The sequence below is a fragment of the Primulina tabacum genome, chromosome 2 (genome assembly GCF_025594145.1).
Source record: "Primulina tabacum isolate GXHZ01 chromosome 2, ASM2559414v2, whole genome shotgun sequence".
Classification (NCBI taxonomy): domain Eukaryota; kingdom Viridiplantae; phylum Streptophyta; class Magnoliopsida; order Lamiales; family Gesneriaceae; genus Primulina; species Primulina tabacum.
In genome coordinates this window covers 6,778,933-6,802,028 of record NC_134551.1, presented here as the reverse complement: position 1 = coordinate 6,802,028, position 23,096 = coordinate 6,778,933, and the positions used below count along the sequence as shown (strand labels likewise).

The 23,096-nt window shown below is 33.6% G+C and overlaps 4 protein-coding genes across 5 annotated transcripts; 2 read left to right on the top strand and 2 right to left on the bottom strand.

Annotated features, from left to right (window-relative positions):
- The first annotated feature begins 1,497 nt into the window (after positions 1 to 1,497).
- Positions 1,498 to 4,506, top strand: LOC142528605 (uncharacterized protein At2g34160-like). The gene is made up of 5 exons (XM_075633669.1): positions 1,498 to 1,666; positions 1,780 to 1,828; positions 3,673 to 3,735; positions 3,870 to 3,934; positions 4,184 to 4,506. Exons 1-5 carry the CDS (start codon positions 1,547 to 1,549, stop codon positions 4,277 to 4,279), a joined length of 393 nt encoding a protein of 130 aa, XP_075489784.1. The 5' UTR covers positions 1,498 to 1,546; the 3' UTR covers positions 4,280 to 4,506.
- A 2,232-nt stretch (positions 4,507 to 6,738) lies between these two features.
- Positions 6,739 to 8,056, bottom strand: LOC142528600 (putative sugar phosphate/phosphate translocator At2g25520). Its single transcript, XM_075633655.1, has one exon. The coding sequence runs from the start codon at positions 8,024 to 8,026 to the stop codon at positions 6,968 to 6,970; it is 1,059 nt and encodes a 352-aa protein (XP_075489770.1). The 5' UTR covers positions 8,027 to 8,056; the 3' UTR covers positions 6,739 to 6,967.
- A 1,947-nt stretch (positions 8,057 to 10,003) lies between these two features.
- Positions 10,004 to 12,596, top strand: LOC142528587 (protein BUNDLE SHEATH DEFECTIVE 2, chloroplastic-like). 2 transcript variants are annotated; one of them, XM_075633643.1, is made up of 5 exons: positions 10,004 to 10,181; positions 10,415 to 10,512; positions 11,145 to 11,208; positions 11,791 to 11,887; positions 12,343 to 12,596. In XM_075633643.1, the coding sequence occupies exons 1-5, from the start codon at positions 10,127 to 10,129 to the stop codon at positions 12,419 to 12,421; spliced, it is 393 nt and encodes a 130-aa protein (XP_075489758.1). In that variant the 5' UTR covers positions 10,004 to 10,126; the 3' UTR covers positions 12,422 to 12,596. The 2 variants fall into 2 exon arrangements, with proteins under 2 accessions (XP_075489758.1, XP_075489752.1); XM_075633637.1 differs by having other exon boundaries at positions 10,007 to 10,184.
- Positions 12,597 to 15,656: 3,060 nt separating this feature from the next.
- Positions 15,657 to 22,428, bottom strand: LOC142528580 (uncharacterized). Its single transcript, XM_075633624.1, has 9 exons — positions 22,246 to 22,428; positions 20,331 to 20,429; positions 19,754 to 20,190; positions 19,490 to 19,553; positions 19,347 to 19,400; positions 16,927 to 16,995; positions 16,748 to 16,813; positions 16,587 to 16,655; positions 15,657 to 15,954 (listed from the first exon to the last, which is right to left on the bottom strand). Exons 1-9 carry the CDS (start codon positions 22,354 to 22,356, stop codon positions 15,883 to 15,885), a joined length of 1,041 nt encoding a protein of 346 aa, XP_075489739.1. The 5' UTR covers positions 22,357 to 22,428; the 3' UTR covers positions 15,657 to 15,882.
- Positions 22,429 to 23,096: the final 668 nt, after the last annotated feature.

Sequence of the window (23,096 nt, the reverse complement as noted above, 5' to 3'; positions counted from 1 at the left end):
AGTACATAACGTTAAAATTCTGCAAAAAAGAAATGTAACATGCCATATTTCAGATGACCTTTCACGTATATTTCAAAAATATTTTCTAAGCTTTTGTGCGTCTACTGAATTAAAAGAAATAAAGCTTTTACCGATTAATCGAAAATTTTTATTGTCTATTGAATCGTTATAACGACTGGTCTCTGATATGTTTTCTTTTGAATGTTGAAAATGAAAAATAAGAAATCCAATTACAAGGGAATTTCTTGGAAGTAAATATAAAAAAAAATATTGTGGTCGTTTGATGTCATTATGCCAGACGCCTCATGCTATTTTTGGTAAAAGACGAATGATATGTGAAATTTAATATTATTTTTGTTATGATGTTAGTAATAAAAAAGATCTCAAACTTTCTATATAAAGTCATCTAGAGATTCAAATAATTTTTACACTCTACTATATGTTATATCTATTATCTGAAATTTTCAAGCTATGTTGATATTCACAAGCATGTTATGTTCAATCAAATTCGAAGATCATATGTGCTGAACTTTTTGCTCACAATTGTATCAAATTTATATTATTTATAGTATGAGTTTTTGTAACTGACACAGGAAAAGTTTTTCTATGCAGTTTCATTTTAGTAGTGTAAAGTTTATACTCAGAGTTTCGGTTAGTAAAGATAAGTCTTAATGTAATGGGTAGTCGCGATTTTTGTAAATATCAAACTTTTTAGTGAAATTATCATAGAAACTTAAAGAAAAGATAATAAAGAAAGAATTTGTTCTTCGAATTTTCATAAACAATCTACTTGTGTCATCTATGTTCAAGTGCTCTTGTATCCCATAATAGTTCACTAATTTTGGTTTACTGATTTTGACAACTGTTTGGTTCTCTAACTTTGGCAGGACTTTTTACGACTGATTGCTCTAGTTTTCTGCTGAACCTAGAAGATCAATATTTTATCTTGATTGTTAACACCAATTAAGATCTCCCAACATTAATAATTTTAATATATAAAAATGAATAATATGATATTTATTTATCATTAAAACATTTTTAAATAAAATGAGTAACTCCAATTTAACAAAAATATCTTTCTCAACTAACTATTATTTAATAAATAATTTTTTAATCTATTTATATATTATTTAAGATGCAAAAAATCATAACTATACAAATTATTTGAAAAAGTAAAAATATATTATTTATATGTAACATAAATTTTTTATATTTTTATTTAATAAAATACATAATAATTGTACATAAAAAGCGTAATAAAATAAAAACTCAATAAAAAAATATATATTATACTTAATTGAAAAAAAAATGAATTTTTTCACATAAAATTGTGATAATTTATATAGTCATTACATATACAACGAGATTCCTACCGTAATGTTTACAACATAAAAAAAATTCAATATAAAAATTTTATATATCAAAATTTCATAAAATATAAAAATAATATTTTTATCATTATCAATATATTTGATAAACGTTTTATTGTTATTCAAGTTTATATTTGTGGGTAAACCTACGATATGTGGAGATAGAATTTACAAAGATGGAGGAAATTGCAGACGGAGTGAGCAACATCAACATCGCCGGTGATGATCCAAAGAAGAATCGAATTCAGGTTTCCAACACCAAAAAGCCTCTATTCTTCTACGTCAATCTAGCCAAGGTATTATTGTATTTCGAATTTGATATCCTCGGGAGAATTTGCCGAATCTGTTTTTATTTTTTATTTTTTATATGGTGTCGATCTGAGATTTGCGGTGTATTCAATGTGTGCAGAGGTACATGCAGCAGTACAATGAGGTCGAGCTTTCTGCTCTTGGGATGGGTACTTTTAGATTTCTTGTTTTTTTTTTTTTTTTTTTTGGTTTTCTGTACCGATATGCCGATTCAATTATGTTATCTAGATTTGAAGATGCTAAATACTTGAGTTTTACAAGGTATTCCCGTATTCGATACACAACATATTACACTTCTTTAATGAGAATGATGACAATTTGAGTAATTTATTTGTGTTGCTAGTTATGGTTTGGCTAAATTTCAGACTCAAGATTGTTTTGGGAAACGAATGCTGTTTTGTCATCAACTCAAATGTGTATTTAATAAGTGATTGTGCATTAGGATTGGGATGTTTTTTTTACTCTTGCCAATCACATATTTGTATCTTCCTTAAGCACGAAAACAATGGAACTCTATCTTCTAGGAAATTGTTGTGCCTGAAGTAGCTAAACATTAAGATTGATGGAATAGAGCATGATTGTAAAGGAAAGATGGTCATTCTAATTAGATAGGTACTTTTTCTCTCACGTTTACTATATGTCTAGGTTCAAGGTACCTAAAGGTGTGATTAGTGAAGAAGTATCCTTAATTTTATGAGTCAAAGTCAGAAATGTCTTGTTGATTGGAAAGAAATTTGAACCCACGAGGATGGGAGAGTTGCAAAAAAGGAATTTTGGAGGCTCCCAACTTGGTTTGCAAATGGCCATGGGGATTTCTTTTGAGTAGAATGCAATATGGCATAGAAATACTGGTAGGTTATAAGGGGGTTGGTTTAGGGAGATGAAGTCCGACATCTAGTTGTCTGCGGAGAGCACTTCGGGACTTACAGGGCATACTGTGGAATCATCAAAATGGAATTAAAATATGGGGAAGATTATATTAGTAGTGGTTTTTTTTTCCTGGATGGACTTCTCACTTTTCAATCATATGTCTGACTTAATAACCCTATCTTTGAACTTTTAACAGGTGATGAGAACCTTTCCGCATCTTAAAAATTTGCATTTTTGGAAGGGAATTTCTCTGGGGAAAGAGCAATGCATAGTTCTTATTTTTAGCCGATTCTGAATTAGATCATTATTCAACTAACTCGCTGAGCGGTTCAAGCTTGACTTGAAGATTTATGACCTTAGTTGTGCCTCAAAAATTTTAGAAGCTCAACTCGTTTATCCCTACTCTTTGCTGCAATTCTAGTTAACTAGTTCAAAATTCAACCCTCTTCGGCTTGCGTTTTTGTACAAATTTTCTCTTTCAATTCTGTTGTTTCTTTTTCCACCTTCAAATATTATTTAGGGAATCAATATTAATATATTATGAGTTAAAGAACTGTTTTGAGAGCTCAGTTGTATGTGGGTGCACTATTATTTCAAAAGGAGAACTTCCTCAATATTCACTAGAATTACTAGCTGGTCTAGGTGGCTGTTTGCATGCATGTACTTGTTGCAGATTGAACTCTTGGTTAACCGTAACTAAAAGATTATTAGTTAAACAATGAACACCTTTGACAGGGTGTTCAGAATAAATTTTCAATTATCAGTGTGCACCATCTGTTCCCTCCCTCTGATTGGTTAAAGATACAAATGTGCAATCTATCATCTGCGACTCCCTCAAAGTAATTAGTTAATGGATCAAAAATGCTAACCAGGATGAAGCAAAAATGCTACTTGGAATGAAGTAGTCTATTTGAAGATCCTGAAAATTTCCTATCTTTGTGACTGATTTATTTTGCTAACCGGAGCACCTGCTATCTAATTTTCACTTTATAACTTATCAAGCTTAACTTGAAAAATCTCCTTTTCTGCGATATACTATTACGTACTGCACTATAATAGAGTGCTTTTTCCAATACTTGAATCTTATCTAGTTCATTACTCGTAATGGTCTGTGGTCTTGCAGCTATTTCTACTGTCGTGAGCATTGCAGAAATCCTCAAGAATGGTGGATTCGCTGTTGAGAAGAGTAGGGCTATACCCTTTTGTATTTTTTTGTTTACAACCTATAGTTCCCAAATATGTGTAAACTGGAAATGAGTACTGATCCGCTACTGGCCATACCTGTTGCCATATTAACAAGGATGTTGTAATGCTTTGCAGAGATCATGACCTCCACTGTTGAAATCAGAGATGAATCTAGGGGGCGAACAGCCTCGAAAGCCAAAGTAAGTTTTACAATCTGGTGATGCTTATGACATAAAAGTACGAGGCTTTTTCTAATCACAATTGCTGATTTTTTTCTTTATTTTTTGGCTGGAAACACCCGATTTTTCGTTATCTGCTATTCATGTTTTATTTTGGGCTCAATGGTGTTCCCCACCACTGAAGTTTCACATAAAAAAATTGAAGCATCAGATTATTATTGATAAAATGTGTTATACATGTCCTTCATTATATTTATGTTTGTTAATTAGATTGAGATAGCGCTGGGGAAGACAGATAAATTTGACGAATTGATGGCTGCAGCAGCTGCAGATGACAGAGTAGGAGGCTCTGAAGATCAAAGTTAGAAGATGGGTATTTTTATTTACCTGTTTGTTACTGTTGGTCCTTTCTCGTCGAGGTCACATGATATTTGATGCAAGTTATAGTAACAGAAATCAATCTAGGATTCTTGGTGGTAAAACAAAACTTTTATCTTGTATTCATTTTTCAGTCAAATTTTCACTTGTTTGATATTCATTTTTCATGGATTATGACGCGAATCCTAGAATTCAATTTTGATCTTTCTAATTTTTCTCGACGATTTCTTGTATCATATATAATCACCAGTGATGAATTCAATATCAAAACTTCGAACATTTCTTTCTATACAAACATCAATAAAGTACTAGATTTGGTCGAACTCCCAAAATAGGAATAGTTGGAAATCAACATGATAAATAATTACATCTTATGTAATATCCACGTTGTACATCGTCACTTGATCTATGTAGGTAGTTATAATGATATATGTGACCATTGGGTGTGGTCGAAATATACATTATAAATATTACCTTGTCCTCTGTAGTATAATTGATGGACACCATAAAGATATTCAATAACGCACGGGTGGTAACCTTAAAACACGTGGTCCGAGGTGAGAAATTGACATCTCCTTGGAATTTTAAGGATGTTTTAAGTTTTAACTGATTCATGAAACCAAGATGGTATGTCAAATTTACGAAGGAAAGTAAAGTACGAAAGAATGCTTGAATATACTGGCAATGGTAGGTTGGAGGTACAATAGTCTTCCTCTGCTTACTTTTTTTCCTTTTATATAAATCTTTATTCGTCAAACTGTGTAACCTATACGAAGATAGTATATGCTATCTTCAAAGATCTTAACATGAAAGCAATCCCGCTACATTTTTTCCTAGAAAAATGTAGTGGAATAGGTGCACAAATTATGGAAGTTGGCCTGTTTAATTCGCAATTATAATCCCAAGACTTACTCAATAATATACGTACAAATAATCAGTTATTATTCATTTATGGCATTGATGTTGTACGGTATCTTTAATATCTGCCGCCAGTATTCGTGCTGCGCATGACTTCACCTGAATTTATTATAATGTTCACAATTAGATGAATCTTAGTTCCTAAGGTATTATTACCTTAAAGTAGTTGAAATTTCGATGAACTTTATTATGAATTTCAAGTGACCATCTACAAATATTTGGTCTTACGCTCTTTATTTTTTCAAGAAATTGGAGCATTGGAACCCTATTTTTGTTAAAGCAACCCATGTGGGCTCATGTAAGTGAGCACATGCCAAACAAAGTAAAAAATAATAACAAAATATATCCCTATGCAAAACAATGGTGACAAACCACAAAGTCTCCTCCATGCAACACAATGACGACCAAATACAAAATAATTTAGTACAAGTTATCACGGGACTCCCAACATTATATTGTAAAATATCCAAACATCACGTTGCAACTGCTATAACACACGATCGAAAAATAATTGCTGCTCACGTGAACCCAAAATCTTCCGATTGATTCAACTCTTGATATTACCTGTTATAGTGATTTTTAAACCAGATAATATGCACAAGTATATGCATACACTAATACACACACAATATATATATATATATATGGACGGTTTGCCACCCAAGAGCCTTGCCGGTTTAGATTTGTAGTCCCTACATCGACACTAAATTGGATATAACTATGGACGCTGAAGCCAGTTTGGTCTTTCCAATCCAATAATCTCATGGGTTCAAGTTTAGACATGAAGAACAAAAGGTGATAACAGGAAGAAAGCATATTACTTATAAGAGGCTCAAGATGGATACAATATCAATAAATATAGAGACAGACAAACACAACACCGCCGCCGCCATAACGGCCATTGACAAAAGAAAACATGGAGACGTAACAAACGAGCCAATGATCCACCAAAATCAGAGAACAATAACTGTTTGGACTTGCAAAACATAACCAGACACGTTGCCGATTTTTGCAGCTAGTATATTTTCTAGCCAGAGAAAAACATAGTTTAGAGGTTTGGCTTGCCATTCACATGGGCTACAAAATACAATCCATCCATCTCATGCATTTGAATAAAGAATCAAATTCAAAAAGAGGGCCAAGATAGGTAAGATAAAGGAACCATTGATCTACATATCGTCAACACAAATCTAAAAGCACAAACAATCAAACGTAGATATTTCTAGCAATTGTTAATGACTGTGGAAGAAATTTGGAAAGCTCCTAAAAGGTATCTTAACTTAAACATAATAGTATCTTGACGCGTGAACGGAACAAGGAAGAACAAAAAAATATAAATCAAATTCGAGCACATTAAAATCACAACGCACAAAGAACAATTTGCACATTATAGTTCGTCGACATGAAATATAATCCTCCAAGTTTCTACTGAAACGATTTTATTATCAAGTATATTGTATCAGAAATAAACTTAAGAAATTGACCCTCGAGCCATCCTTTGGCCGCAAACGCATTATGGCAATAGGAGCAACCTCAAATTCCCAGTAACATAAAGTGACAACTAGTATAAGTATAAAAAACAATAAATTAGTAAAAGAAGAAATAAACTCCTAAAACTACACACCCAAAGTAGAGCCTAATAGGCCATCCATGCAGCCATCCTCCATTCATCTTCAGGACCAACACCCTGATGTTCAATTTGGTATTCAACTTCAAGAAAATCCAACATCACACATATAGAAGTCAAGTACCAATGAGTCAAGTATGAGATTCGTTCCTTTTGGGATCACCATCGTTATTCTGGACTTCCTTTTCCTCCAACAATCTCCCGGATTCCTCATCAGCCTGTTGCGCCTTCTTCTGTGCTTCCTTAGCCTTCATGGCTTGCAACTTCGAGTGATTGTAATAGCCTACTGCCAAGAAAGCCAATGCATAACCAAACAAGTTAATAGGGGTCACGGTATCCTTAATCACAGACCAAGAAAAGGCAATCAGGAGCCAATCCTTCACCACGCCAGCCACGTTCATAGTCAAAGCTGAGGTCTTCCCAACAAGCAAAAACACAGCAAGATTAAGTGCAAACGCACAGAAAGAATTAGTTCCAAAAATCACATAGTCAAAATGGAAGCTTGAATTCTCCTTCAACAACGGAAACTCAACTAATGCCCAAGGGACTGACAAGAAAACCAAGCAACAAGGTGCCACATAATAAAGAGAAGTAATTGGATTAAGCGTGATCCCTTTAGAATTAAGCAGGATCTGAATCATCACAAGCCTAGTGGCCTCAAAAGCCACAGCACCCAATTGAAGAGCAACCCCCCAAGAATCAAACTTGGCCTCGCCAAACGCAGCAACCGCCACCCCAATCGAGATCGAAACCATGTTCACCATAGTCTCCGATTTAAAAGCCTCTTTCTTGAGCAGAACACCGATGGAATACACAGCCACTGGCATCAGCGCCTTGAGCATTTGAATAAATGACACGGAGAGGTAAATATAGGCCGAATTCGAAAGCCAGAGGGAGAGAGAGTACAAAAGGCCAATCGGGACCACAGATCTCAGGTAAAGATCCCAAGACATGGTGACTGGATCCACTGCCTTGAAGACTCGAACGAGTAAATAGGCGAGTGAAGAACAAAAAGCCATGTGAATCATCGCAAGGGAGATTGGGTAAGGCCAATTATACATCTTTCGATCGAGAATATACTTGTTGTAGACGATGACTGTGAAGGATAGGAAGATCCATATGGCCACATAGGTGTATGAAAGCACGATCTTCTTCACGACACCTTCGCTCAAAGCACCACCTTTCCCCATTGTGGATCGCTTCTGTATGCACTCGTAAGTAATACACTCTCCTTAAATACTAATAAATACTCTTTTAACAGTAAATAAATAAAATATTATGTTCGTTTGAATAAATATTTATAAAACGTTTTATAAAATTTTTAAAATAAATATATTTTGGACGATTATTCTATACAAATATTTTTAGAGTTGGTAACAAATGAGACGTTTAATTATTCTAAAAAAAAAATCTCATTTGTTAAGTTTTAGCCATGCATAAGAGTGAGCAAGATTTCGATTAAACCGAATTAACCAATCGAACCGAGCCAATTCGAAAATTCGGTTCGGTTATTTCGGAAATTCGGTTTTCAAATTAAAAAATTTGGTTATATCGGTTAATTCGGTTCGATTACGGTTTTCAAAATTTTGAAATCGGTTAACTAAATTAACCGATATAATAATTACTATTATTTAATAAATTTTTATTATTATTTAAATTTTTAATTTTAAAATCAACCATAATTCTAATCTAATTCTAAACGGTTTGTCTTTCTCGTTCTCACTTCTCTATTCTCCACTCTTGACTTCATCTGCCGCCCACCCATCTCTCGTCACCAATCGAGACAATGTCCATCCATGTTATGTTATTTTATAAAAAAAACATGTATTAATTGTATTCAAACAAAACTTATACATTTGTGATGTGTGTGATTTTATATTTTTATTTATTTTGTGTAGATTGTAGTGTTCAAGAAAAATTGCATATATAATTAAAGTTAAATCACAATTTTATTTTAAACCGAATTAACCGATTTTAATTCGGTTCAATTTTCATTGGTTATGAAAATTAACTCGTTCGGTTCGGTTATAGATAAATATTTCGGTTCAGTTATAGTTAATTCGGTTCGGTCGATAACCGAACCGACCGAATGCTCACTCCTGCCCATGCATGTAACCACTACACCATCTATGCATTAAGTTGACATCAACGTCATTTTGAGAAAATGACTATAATTTTGAAAAAATATAACAGTTAGATTAAAACTGAAATTTAAAAACATAGATGATCAAAACCATAATGATACAAGACAAAAATCTGTGTGAGACGGTCTCACGGGTCGTATTTTGTGAGACAAATATTTTATTTGGGTCATCCATGAAAAAATATTACTTTTTATTCTTAGAGTATTACTTTTTATTGTGAATATCGGTAGGGTTGACCCGTATCACAGATAAAGAATCGTGAAACCGTTTCACGAGAGACACATTCATGATACAAATATAGAAGATCATAAATGCAATTTTCCCTAATTATTCAAATTACTTGAAACCTTTTGCTAATCTAATCACCAATTGAAGTAGAATACCAATAGTTTATACACACAGATCAATGGCTGATTGCACAATACTCAATGAAAAGTCTAAAATGTATAAAACCTCGTAAAAATATTAATAAACTAATAAATCATCGATTTTTAAACAACAAACAAATTTAACCAAGTGTTTTTTAAACCCAAATATATTTACTCATTTGCAAGGGGTTTTATGTTCGATTAATAATAATATAATATTTTAAATGCAATTAATTTTATAAAAAAATGTTTTTTACTTTTTCAAATTTTTACAGAAGGTGCCACCCCAACTTGCCCAATAAGGCACATATTAGTAATAATACAGTTATAAGAAGAATATTTATGTATGATTTTTTGTTTTAAAAAAATTTTGTGAGACGGTTTTACGGGTCAATTTTACGAGACATATCTCTAACCTAATTCGATTCATAAAAAATATAATTTTTCATGCTAAAAGTATTACTTTTTATTTTAAATATGAATCGTGATTGATTTATCTAACGAACAAAATTCGTCCTTTAAACTTTCAGATTAGAGTGATGTAAAAATTTTTCTCTTATATTTTACACTAAGATCCTGTTTAATTGTCATAAAAAAAATATCCTATGTAATTTATAAATGAAAATTGATATTAGTGTACTTAAATAAACAAAAGATAATGATATATCACTTGAAGTGAGAGTGCCTTATCTAGTTCGCTGCTCCATTCGTTGCTGCAATCGACAGTTCGCCGCTCCAAGCCATTCTCTGAAAAAAAAATATCAAAGATTTTCAAGAAATGGCAAATTCCTTTTGTTACTCGACTCTCGTTTCCTTAAATACTGTCGAAAAACGTGGTACCCTTTTTCTCAATCTGTCTCTTAATGCGTGTGCTTTTATCTTTTCAAGAATTTATTGCTTCTCTGATGTGTATTCATCAGTCAAAATGAACTCGTTTTCTGGAAATGAAGGTGTATTCTTAATGTTTTTCGTGCTGCTTGTTTCGCCGGTGTTTCTTAGTCCATTTATCTATGGATTCACTATGTTTTATGTGAAATTTAGTCGGTTTTTTCCATTCTTTTTTTAGGACTAATTGGTCACAGCTACACTAGTAAGAAGGTGAATTGGACAAGAGACACAAGTTACAGCTCGAAAACTGCTGCATTTGAGTCTTTAAAGGTTAAGGTTAGTGAGTGTCCCGTTTACATTTGAATGCCATTTTGTCATGTTTTCTTGAATTTCAGCAATGAAATGATATTTTGATGGAGATTAATTGAGTCTTGCTATCTAGTTGCTGAACTCACTTTTGAAAATGTAGCCTGTCCATTGTGAATTTCGGGTTTTGTAAGCCGGTTATGCCCATTGGCTTGGACATCTTACGTCCAAAGAAAATTGTGAAACACGATTTAGAAAAGGCCGAAACAAGATGAGAGGAATAATGGTGGAGCATCTATAACTATAGTGAGAGTTTTGAATGGAGAACCAAGGCAGCAAAATGCATATTCCAAGACTCGAGACTTGTTCTTGTCCAGACCTCCATAACGCACTAAAGTGACAAAGAACAGGTTTGCTACCAAGAATCACATTCATCTTACAGACCATTGTTGCAGCCATATTAGAAACATCTTATTTATTACCTTTGGGAGCCCATGGTCCTGCACTGAATGCTAGTTGGCTATTATTATAACGTCCTGTTCATCATCATTTGATCGTTCATTGTTAAAAGTTTTTGTTATATCATTCCTCCTACTTTGCCCTTTCATTTTAAGCCATAATTCTGTTTTAACGCATTTCACTTGATCTTTTCTTATTTGCAGGCTACAGACAGCAAACCAAGCACCAAAGTGAATAGCATACTTTGCACTGAGTGTGAAGGGAATGGTTAGTGAAACTTTTGTGGAGTTTAAAGAGTTTTAGTTCCTAGAATGGTACGTGAAATGAAAGTAATGAACTTATTCCCAAAATCTATAGTAACCTATCCATCAACAGTTCTCATTAAAGCTGAAATCGAAAGTATGAAACTTGAGATTGGTTGAATGAATGATCAGCTAACTGGATTGGTGTTTTATTGTCTATTTACTTCTCTTCCTTTTCTCTCCCTTTTGAGCTCTTCTCTTCCATTTCTGGTCCTAATATTTTCTTGGGTTCATAATATTCTTTACATCTTTGTAAAGTTTGGTTATAGGCCCATGTTTTGATTATTTTCTTTTAAACATCACCATGCCACATGGAGAAGGTTTTCAACATTGATTTGTCGATTAAGCATGTCTTTGTCGTTACTTCAGCTGGGGGGGGGAGCTAAATTTAATTAAGCTTTTCATTTTTATGCAAAAGTTGAATGGATGTGCATTTTGTAAGCATACTTCTTCCTTTCCTAATGCATTCATTGTGTAATATAAGTAAGCAAAGTTTTATTTTCTCTGTCGCAAACTATTGATCCTTTTTTTTCTGAAAATTGAGCAGGTAATAAACAATGTACCCAATGTAAAGGTACTGGAATCAACTCTGTTGATCACTTTAACGGGCAGTTCAAAGCTGGTGGATTATGTTGGCTTTGCAGGTATGGTGTCCTAACTCTTACTGCATGAATCAAGACTTGAATTACTTCCCAAAGATGTTTGAAATGTCAATGATGAAATATGATTCTTGAATCCCTTATGCTATCAGAACCTGAGATTTGTTTAAGGCTCATTGCAAAGGTCTGGGAACCTAAGTGTTTAACGAGAGGGCATCAACCACCTAAGAAATCCTCTATCACCGAAAGAAATCCTCTATCTCATGTTTATTTTTTTCAACCGGGTAAATGATGTAACATATCTTTAGCAAAACTCGTCTAGAACGTGTTGATGATAACGACTTCTAAATTTCTGAGATGGTTAAACAAGACTAGCCGGAAAACAAGCCATGTTTGAGTTCCTTATTATCATGTCTTGTCTTACTAATGGTCAAGTTTTTGCATCAGTGTTTTCTCAACTTTCATAATGTCGGTAATTTGACTCAACCTTTCAATGACAGGGGTAAAAAAGAGATCCTCTGTGGCAATTGCAATGGTGCTGGCTTCATGGGCGGTTTCATGAACGCGCTTGACAGTTGACACACTTGCTTGAATCGTCAACGAATTGCCACTGCCTTAATTTTGTCATATAAATATTGTGAACAAGGATTTTTTTTATGAACTTGCTGTATTGCATAAATATTTAAAGGAATGTAGAACAATATTTGTACTGTTGGCTTTAACATCTAGTATACAAGATGACTTGCATTAATTAGCTAATGAAAGTGTGAGACAAATGCTAAAATTCGAAGTATGATGTGACAATTATAGAGCAGTAATGAAAGTAGGATCGTATAGATACAGACAGAGTTCTAAACAAAAGCAGTATGTAACTGGAAATAAAAATATCGAATATGTAAAACAATAAGAAACCAGTAAATTGAACCAAGACATGTACAAAGTCCAGTTTCTTTAAAACAGATTTGTTTCTTCTGACGATGATTCGAGAATCAGTACGGACAACTGCTTCTCAGGATACAACGACAAAACCATGCAGTAGTTTAGCACAAAATAATATATCGGCGAACTGAAGACATACATTTACTTTATTAAAAAAACTTAACGGACGCTAAATAAAAAGCTAACAATATGAAATACAAGAGAATGATTGAGTGAGATTTTGAGTTTGTTTGTAAAATATATATATATATATATATATATATATATATATATATATATATATATATGGATTGAGGAAATGAACACACTATTTATAAGCTCTAAAATGCAGACCAAAAATCATGCAAAATTAATTAACTCATTTAATCTTGCAATTAACTCAAGAGTAAGAAAAGTCAAAATTCTTCAATTAACTCAAGAATGTGGAATGTCAAAAGACACTTCCACAATCAGCCACAACTAACTCAAAATGTGGAGAGCCAAAAGATACTCCCACATTCATGAGCCATATTTTCATTCAAACTTTAAATTTAATTCAAATTTCCAACAGTCCCCCACATGATAGAAATTTATACAAATCTTGGTGATGAAGTTTTACAGTCGAATCATGCATAAAATAGGTAGGTGTTACCCTTTGAACATTCACTTGTGAAATATATTTGCTTTACTAACTGACCAGTAGACATGATGTCTTTGAATTGTTCTGTTGTATATGTTAATTAAGATATATTTCACACAGAAATCTCTATGATACAATTTTATTATAATGTCGTGTTCGTTTTTTGCCATGAACACACACCTGGTTATGCGAGAGTGTCTAGATTTGAGCTTAACAATTCTTTCGAAATGGTCTCATTTCTCTCTCACATAGCGATTCTTTATTGTTTCTCATCAGAATCATTAAAAGTCATATGTTTGTCCTCAACGTTCACTATTTCATAATAGGAATAAAATAAAAATAACTTCTACGGTGTTCCACCAAATCAGTATGATTAAGTTGTCCCATTGAACATAGTTCTTAGGATCTCCAGTTAGCGTATGTTGGGTTTTTCTTCACATCAATTTATTCTATAAACTTAAGCCTCATTCCCTTGACGATTTCACAACTAACTCTTTGTTTAATTTTTTGGTTAGCAGATCCTCTATATTATCTTTTGACTTTACATAGTCAACAGAGATAACTTCAGTTAAGAGTCGTTATCTAATGATATTATGCATACGACGTATATGTATATACTAACTATTACACATATTGTTTTGTGCCCTTCAAATCGCAGATTGACGATCACAATGTATACATATAGTCGACACATGTCTTTTCAATCCTGGAAGAACTTCTAAAAATTAACGCAACCATTTAACCTCTTCAGTACATTTTTCAAGAACTATAAACTCATATTCGATTTGACTATTACAGTTTGTTTATAAGATTTCTATGCAATTGCTGGAACTCCAAATACACTTGGGAGAAAGAGTTATACGACGTTGTTATCATCGTCGAGAGAGCTCTACCTTCTCACCTAAATCCTAATTATCAGTCTAATCCAAATATATATATATATATATATGTATATACACACACACACATGACAAGTACATGCATTGTACAGTGCATGGTATATATATATAGACACACACACACATATGACAAGTACATGCATTGTACAGTGCATGGAGTACATCTTTGTCTGCATGTTGCATACGCATAGAATAAAAACATTATTTATATTTAAAATTTATTTTTGTAACTTTTAATCTAATTATAACTTTTAGTGCATGGAGTGCATGTGCGTGTGCGTAGAATAAAAATATTATTTCTATTTAAAATTTATTTTTGTAAATTTTAATTTAATTATAACTTTTGCTTCTATGTTAGGATAAGTGATAGTCGAAATTTGAAAAAAAAAATCAGTGAAGAATTTGTTTTTCTTACATCTTATCTTAATTATTAAATATTTTAGAAGAATAGTAAGAGTAAATTAGTCTGATAACGAAAAGATGATTATTGTAAAAGATGAGAACACTATTTAATAGTAAAAATAGACACATACATAAATCGCCTAATTATGGTTTGATTCCAAGTATGCACGCTTTAATTTGATAATGAATAAGTCTCTTGTCGGCCGGTGGGGAATCCGCTCCCGGGTAATTCCGGGTGGTAACAGTACATGAGACTAACCGAGAACGAATAGAAGAAGGACTTGGACGAAAGAGAAGGCTCAAGATTAACTGGTTTCTTTCTTTAAATCTCGACCCTTTGACTTAGGATTAATCAGTTCTATTTCTCGATGGGGGCAGCGTTCTTATTAATCTTTATCCGTGAGACGGATCAACACTACCGATATTCACAATAAAAAATAATACTTTTAACATAAAAAATAATATTTTTTCATGAATAACTCAAATAAAATATATATCTCACAAAATACGACCCGTGAAACTATCTCACACAAGTTTTTACATTTGATAGTTTAATCGGTGAATTATTCCAATAATTATATAATAAGGGATATATTTAATCCAATTCAACCTTATTTTCTCCGTCTAAAACTTATTTTACAAGATCTTATTGTGTTGGATGGGACAGGCTTCTATGAAATCAGACTATATAAAGTTGTTTTATTAAAATATATATATAATTTTATATTTTGATAAAAAAGTAAAACACAAGCTTTTTCTTTTAATTTCTCAGAGAATGTATACGAGAGGTATAAAACCATATTTATCTTTTAATCTTTTTTATATATTACAAAAAAACAAACGAAAAAGCAACTGAACATGCCTTATTTAATAAACAGGACAACTATTTTTCTAAAACAAGTTATTTTCAATATGTTCGGCTTGTTTTGGATCAGTTATTATCGAAATCACAAAGTAATAATTTCTACATGACCATAAATTACAGTAAAAAATATTCAAATTCGAGGATTCTAACACGATATCCAAATAAAAAGAGTGTGAACCTGATAAAAGTGCTTTCAAGAAAAGAGATACAAGTTACAAGACTTGTTTGTCGCCATAACCACAACAAGAAGTACGTACCTTTTAGAGCAGTGATCCACAAACAGGACACTTGAGAAGCCAACGAGCTTGAGTCTGACTTAATTCGTAAATATCGTATCAACCATGCCTCCATCCTTTCCCAACTCCATCGAGGTTGATTCTACTAGTAACTGCAAGCAATAAGTCCGAGTTAACGATATCAGTATGACATGAGTGTTACAAAGATTTCCCAAGACAGTATTTGGATGGATGAATTTGAAGTTATAAAATTTCACATTATAGATGGACATCGATTCAACTTGTCTAAATAATTTCCAAATAAATGGATTTGAAATCATTTTAAATACACCTTCAGCCAAACAGTACACCCTCGTCTCACATCGAAGGCTTCCTAACACTTTGAATTGCAATAAACTTACTCCTTACAACTAGTTTCCTAGACGTAGATTAGGTGATAACAGAATTCACCTCCGCGGGCTGCTAAAGCCCATACGACTTTGATTTGTCATCTATTACCAGGTAACTTGACTCATCGATGGAGTTTTCTTCATCTCTCACCAGTTCTTTCCAAACAAAGTAGCTAATGAAGAAAGATAAACATGTTTTTCTGCTTAAAAGAACTACAAGTGACCTTTTAAGCTTTATGCTACCTGATGAAAACTTAAAGCCAAAAGGTTCATAGAAAAATAACTAGATAATTTTTAACTGCAAAAAAAACTAAAACAGACGCGGAACATCACAGTGACCAAAGCCATTGCGTAGACTTGCAAATGAACATATAGACAGATATACGGATTCTAACCTGGAGTTCTTGTTCAGAGCTTTTGAGTCTCTCATCATAGTCTCTCACTTGTAGATATGATTTATGCAACTGTGCAATTGTAACATTCAGGGAAGACGATGACCAAATTTAAGAATTTTTACCGGGAATGGAAAATTGGTGCCTGATATATCATGCATTACCTTCGCTAATTGTTGATGTCGATGTGACGTAAGCTTTTTAGCGGTGATTAATGAGTCCTCCAATTTCTAAAGGAACGGGAATATTCTTTCAAAAGGAAACATAGAGCAACCACAGCAATGGAACTTTATATTTGGAAACTCCAGAAAAAACAAACTTATTCAATGCAAAAAATTAATACCTGGCATTTTGCTCGTAACTCAGAAACTACTGTTTGTTGGTCTACGGCCACTCCTCGCATATGAGATATCTGATTGAATGAGTTGAGCATCATTTTCTACGGTAATATGAAACATGACAAAGATTCACAGAACAAGAAAAGATGGACCACTGACTAACGGTCTCCAAACAACAAAACAATTGCATGCTAAAGTGTGTGTGCTGTGTTTCATTGCAGACCAGAGGATGAAAGTGCTTCAGAGTATGGTTATGATAAAGAATTTCATGTACAGAGTCAGCAACTGAACAACAGAGTCAGCAACCGAACACAAAGAAAATTTGATTTTAGGGAAAACATTCCTTCACTTGAAGCTAGCTGCAACAAATCTATACCAATTTATCAGGTAGGTAATTTTGTGAGAAAGGTGAAGTACATGTAAAAATATCAACCAAACCCATTAACTCAACCAAATCCACTCATCCTTATTGGGCAAATACAAATACTGAAATACGCATAAAGGGGTCTGTTAGGATCGGTTAATGAAGATGGTTGAATAAACACTTCGATTTTTGAAATCTTTTTGGATATAAATCAGTTCTTCAAAAAACTGATTCTGCAATCTTGTGTATCAATATCTATCAAATAACTAATAGTAGTAGTGCGGAAATAAAATGAATGATAAATTGAATATTTTTGAGTAAGGTATTGAAAACAGAACGAACATAATGATGGACACAGAGTTTTATGGATGTTCGGAGACTTCAACTGCTCCTACGTCACCCTTTCTATCTCAAGGATAGGAATTCATTAAAAGACTTTGATTGATTACAAAGTATTGTGATAACACACTTCAGATGAACATATATACTGTCAAACTGAAACTCTTAGCTTTTCTTTTTACTTATCGGTTGATAACTAATTTGCTCTAATAAGTAGCCTGAATACGACGAATAAATCAATGAAAAAAGAGCTAAATTGTGCGATTTGTAAACTGAATAATCTTGAGAATGAATCGCAATTGACTGATAGTTGTTCATGTATAGTTCTTTCACTGTGAGTCATCTTTCTTCAACCGAATTCATCAGCTATATATAGTCTGCAATTCTAACGGTCACATTGAATGCATTTAATCATTAATATCCGTTGAATTGTTGTTTAGTCAATGTAGATGACTTTTTCTAACAGAAGTATGGTGTATCAGACTATTCTACTTTGGTACGGACTGTCAATTTGTCTGCTAAGATTCAAATTGCAACTGATGGCGTGGCTAACTGATCAGGAGTCAAACTAGTCGACCGATCAGTTTAGCTGGACTCCATCAGTTCTAACTAATGTCTTCTCAGTTTTGCGAAGTCTTTAGTTCTGATCTTCGATCTGTTTTATGAACTTCATCAGTTTTACGACTTATTTATACTTATAAGAACTTTAGTATATTTACTTCAGTTCTTAATCCATTTCAGTCCGATAAGTCTTCTTAGTCTTTGATATCAGTTACGAACTTTCAGTTGCGTTACTTCAGTTTAGTTTTTCAGTCCTTTTACCGATTTGTTTGTCAAACTTTGAAACTCATAAATTCTAACAGGTCTAATATGGTGATGTATTTCTCATTGGGGCATCAAATGAAAACTCGATAGGTCAGTTATGCCTGAATTTTAATCCAACCACGTGCACTGGTGTTGTCCGTTCCCTCTTCAATCTACCAACATGACTCTCTTCAATCTACCAACATGACTCTCCACTATACCGTCCATCCACCACAGGCTTTTTGTCCACACCACAGCTGCCATCCACTACCACCCCCAATAGTTTTCTACTTCAACCAATTCACCATCGACCAAATAAATAAAAATTCTAAATGGACGGATTGGGTTATTGCCTATATATTTATCACCCCTTTAGACCCATTTTAAAAGCTGCATACCAGGGACAAGTATTAAGGAATTTTTAAGCCCGGTATGTTGGGAAAATAACACAACGAAATATGGCTGCCTAACAATATTAAAAATTTCAACACAAGAAAGCAAAGCTACACAAACTAAACTTTAATCTGATGAACATGTTTGAGATGTTATGGTGCTACTCTATACAATGAAAAATATCCACATTTCCTAATACTCAACATGTTAGACACTAAGCATGATTGCTGATGTTCTTGGCCAAGATATCATCTGAAACTGAAAAATAGATATATGAGAGCTTCCAAAGAACTTATAGAACACATGACAGTGAAAGAAAACCTAATAGCTAGGCCATATGCATATCTCGAACTCAAGTGAACAACGTCCTAGGAAATAATGGAATTAGAATAATAACCTAACTAGGCAAAATGATCAAATTAAAATGCAAGCATAACTAGCCAAAACATGAGAGCCTGACCTACAGCAATGTCAGAAGCATGTTACAGCATATTCTCAGGTTTAACTCAATTAAAAAATGCAGACCTCCATCTGAAGTTCTTCAAGATTCTGACTTGAAATTGCCAGTTTTCTCTCGACCTGTTGACACGTAAAATTCTAGAACTCAAGCAAACTTCTAAAAAATTTACTCCTATAATATATCTAAGCAAAGGAACAAGAAATTCAACCTGATCCTGATCATTGAATGATTCTGATGAAAGCTCTCTATTCGCATGGTTGTCAAAACCAGATCTGATTAGGGGTACTTCGTTAGAACACTTGTAGCAGCTTGTCATAAAATAAATTACAGTGAAAAAAAATAGATTCAGCACCAATTCAACAAGTGAGGCTCTTGATGAATTCCAAAAAATCTTGCACAATGTAGATCAATTCCAAACAATCTATGTTATCAAACTCGTCAGTCATTATTATCGACGTTAATACAGTTATACCTATTCACCAAGTGAGGATCTTGACGTATATCCTTTACTCCAGTTTTATGATGGCCATTGTTCCTCTGTTCCTCAATATTTTCATCACTGTCTCTTTCCCAATCACGCTGTCGCTTCCTCTCCAGCTCCTTCTCAACGCCATCCATATGACTATCATAGTCCGGAAATCTCTCTTCATCCAAATAGCGATCCTTTATACCATCATGACTGCGAACACGACTCTGATCTCTCTCCTTGTCCTGGTCATAGTCCAGAGACCTTTCCCTATGTCCATCCCGATGAGTGTGCCTATAGTGACTATCATTTCTTCCACGATCTCTATCTCTATCACTGGCAAAACCCCTCTGCACATCACGTCGAAAACTCTCACGGTTGAAATTTGGTCTCCCGCCTCTGGTCCTCACATCATTTACCTTTACAACTTTTCCATTAATGGACTGCATAAAAGATTTATTACATCAAATACTCAGAAGAATTAACAATATAAAAAAGGTCGTATAACTACAAATAAATGAAAGAAGCTTATAGCCCAATGTCTTGGAAAATAGCAATCAGAATGAAGGAGGGAGAAAAGCACCTTGCCATCCATTTCCTTGATAGCTTGTGTTGCTGACCTAGGGTTAGCAAAAGTAACAAATCCATAGCATTTTCCACCAGAAGCGCGGTCATTGACTATCTGTAAATCAAAATAAATCCTTTATTTCAACAAATGTTCTTTTAAACCGAAGATAAATTCAACAAAGAGCACAACAAAAAATAAAAAATGAAATCTATCGATGCACTGATCTGAGACAGACTTCGAGGCAAATAAAACATACCTATACTCTTACTTCTTACTCATATTTTGGTTGTAAATGTGTCGAAAAAATGAATTTCGACGTTGGAAAATTAGAAGGGGCTTTCAACGATATGCCCCAGGCCAAATTATAAACAGAAGAACAACAGGGCTAAAAAAGAATCTTTTTCATGTCGCTTTGGGACACAACAAGATTTACCATTTTGCAAATTAATTTTTTAGGTTGCCTTGGAATTGAAGATGCAATGGCCAATTATACATGTGCCAAGCCGAAATTTGCTGAAATTTGTACACCTATGTCCACATCAGCTTGTCTACAAGCCTTTGCATGACTAATTACCAATTACATATCTTTTCCTCATCATATAACTTCTTCAGCAGTCAATACATTTCACACACTTCAATTCCTACGGGAATCAATGATGTTTTGAGAAAAACAAAAACTAGAATTTTATGGAGATTGTACTTGGGTGAAAATTGGCATATTATTTCAATACGTTTAGAATATCCTCATGAAAATTATCCCAGTCAACTTCGCATTGAAACTTAATTAGAAATTGAATTTCTAATTTAACATATACATGAGTTCTCATTGTGTAATGGACCAAACACTAGAATTCTCACTCCACATTTTAGGATATTTTTGTGCTTCTACAGCTCATTCCTAAAAGCTCCTTTGCAAAATCTTAAGCTAGAAACTTGTTTTAGATGCCAAAAAATGAGAATTAAACTTTCAACATACTTTTAAGAGACGTGCACAGATGTATTAAGAAAGGAATCAAAGGATCACTAGGATGAAAGATGAAAATGTATTGACGATAGCAAAATGATCATGCCGGTGGATAAACCGGTACAGACAAGCAATTACATGGCGAAGATGACAACAAAAATGTTTACATCAAAAGGCACAGTACCAAACATGTTGCTACAAAGTATTATCAACTTGTCTTTAAATGGAGTTTTTTTTATTGGAAATTTCATCAGTGTTCAAATATACAGTTCGAGAACAATCCAACGACATTGATGTGATATGCATGACTAAGAAGACAAGGGACGGGTTTTCTCATCATCTAAATTGATGTCTGCGACAAAGTGATTAAACTACTCTCTGCTGCTTCATTCATTTATTTATTTCTGTGAGACAGAAAATAAGCAAAAATTTAAAATATGAGAATGTCACCGGAAGATCACCTTCCAGTGATTATTTTGGTTCGTGTTGGTATCACTCGAAATTGCTCTGGTAAAAATATAATATATCACACCCATGTTGGTCAGCTAGCATAATTGCATATAGAACGGATTTTTCAAATAACTAAACCAACATAACTTCATTCAAAAACACTGTATACAAATTGAATCACAGCAAAATTGCTTCAGTGTGGCAACAGCTTGGTTTAACCTCTATACAGGCCTTCAGTTCAATGCAATCCTAAGAACAGAGCAGTTTCTTCCAAAGCTGGAACATACGATTTAAGCGAAAATGAAGTTGCAAATTAACATATAGATATTGGTTGTTAACCTAAACTGGAGCTCAACAGATAATGAATCCATATAAAGTACAAAAACAGATTGATAATTATACCTATAAGTACCTCAGAAACCAGAAGCACAAGTAAGAAATCAATAGGCAAGTCGAACAGCTGAATCAGTAAGCAAAGAAAGGCATAAAATGGGGCGGCAGCGGAAAAGACGAGACCTTTACGGCGAGAACGGCGCCAAATGTGTAGAATGCTTTGCGCAAGGTCTCTTCAGCGATGTCGTACGGTAGGCCACCGACGTAAATGGAGCTTTCGTCGTCGATTGTCATCGCCTCCGCCGCAGCTCCGATTATAAAATATATATATTAACTATTTAATTTTTGAATATGAAATAAAACATTTATAATATATTGTCATGGAGCAGCTTTACCCTCAACGCGATCTTCACAAAAATCTAAGGATGTAGATTAGGCGCATATTTATGTTAGATTGAAAGTATTTTTTTTATGTTTAAAAGATAGTAATACATACATCAATTTTTATATATATCAATTTTTATAAAAATACGAAGAATTCACATTTTAAAATTAAAAATTATTTTCAATGTAACATAAACTATCTCATCAGCTCATCTTCACTTGTATAAGTTAATCTTGATGCCAAAATTTAGTGAAATCCTGCTCCTTTTCAATAAGAACATATGGTCCAATAAAAATTTTACCAGTATTATATATACAATCCACTATACGTTACTCCTTTTACGACTAGGGAGCACCTATCTTGTTTGTCAAGAAGAAAACGGAAGCATGAGACTGTGCATCGACTACTGAGAGCTGAATAAGATCATAATCAAGAACAAACATCTACTCCCGAGAATCGACGATCTTTTTGATCAACTGAAATGAGCTCGAGCATTTTTCAAAGCTCGACTTGAGGTCGGGATGCTATCAACTGAAGATTAAGGTTGAAGATATTCCTAAGACAACATTCAGAACAAAATATGGGCATTATGAATTCACAGTGATTTTTTTTGGCTTAACTCATGCCCCACAACCTTCATGGAACTCAT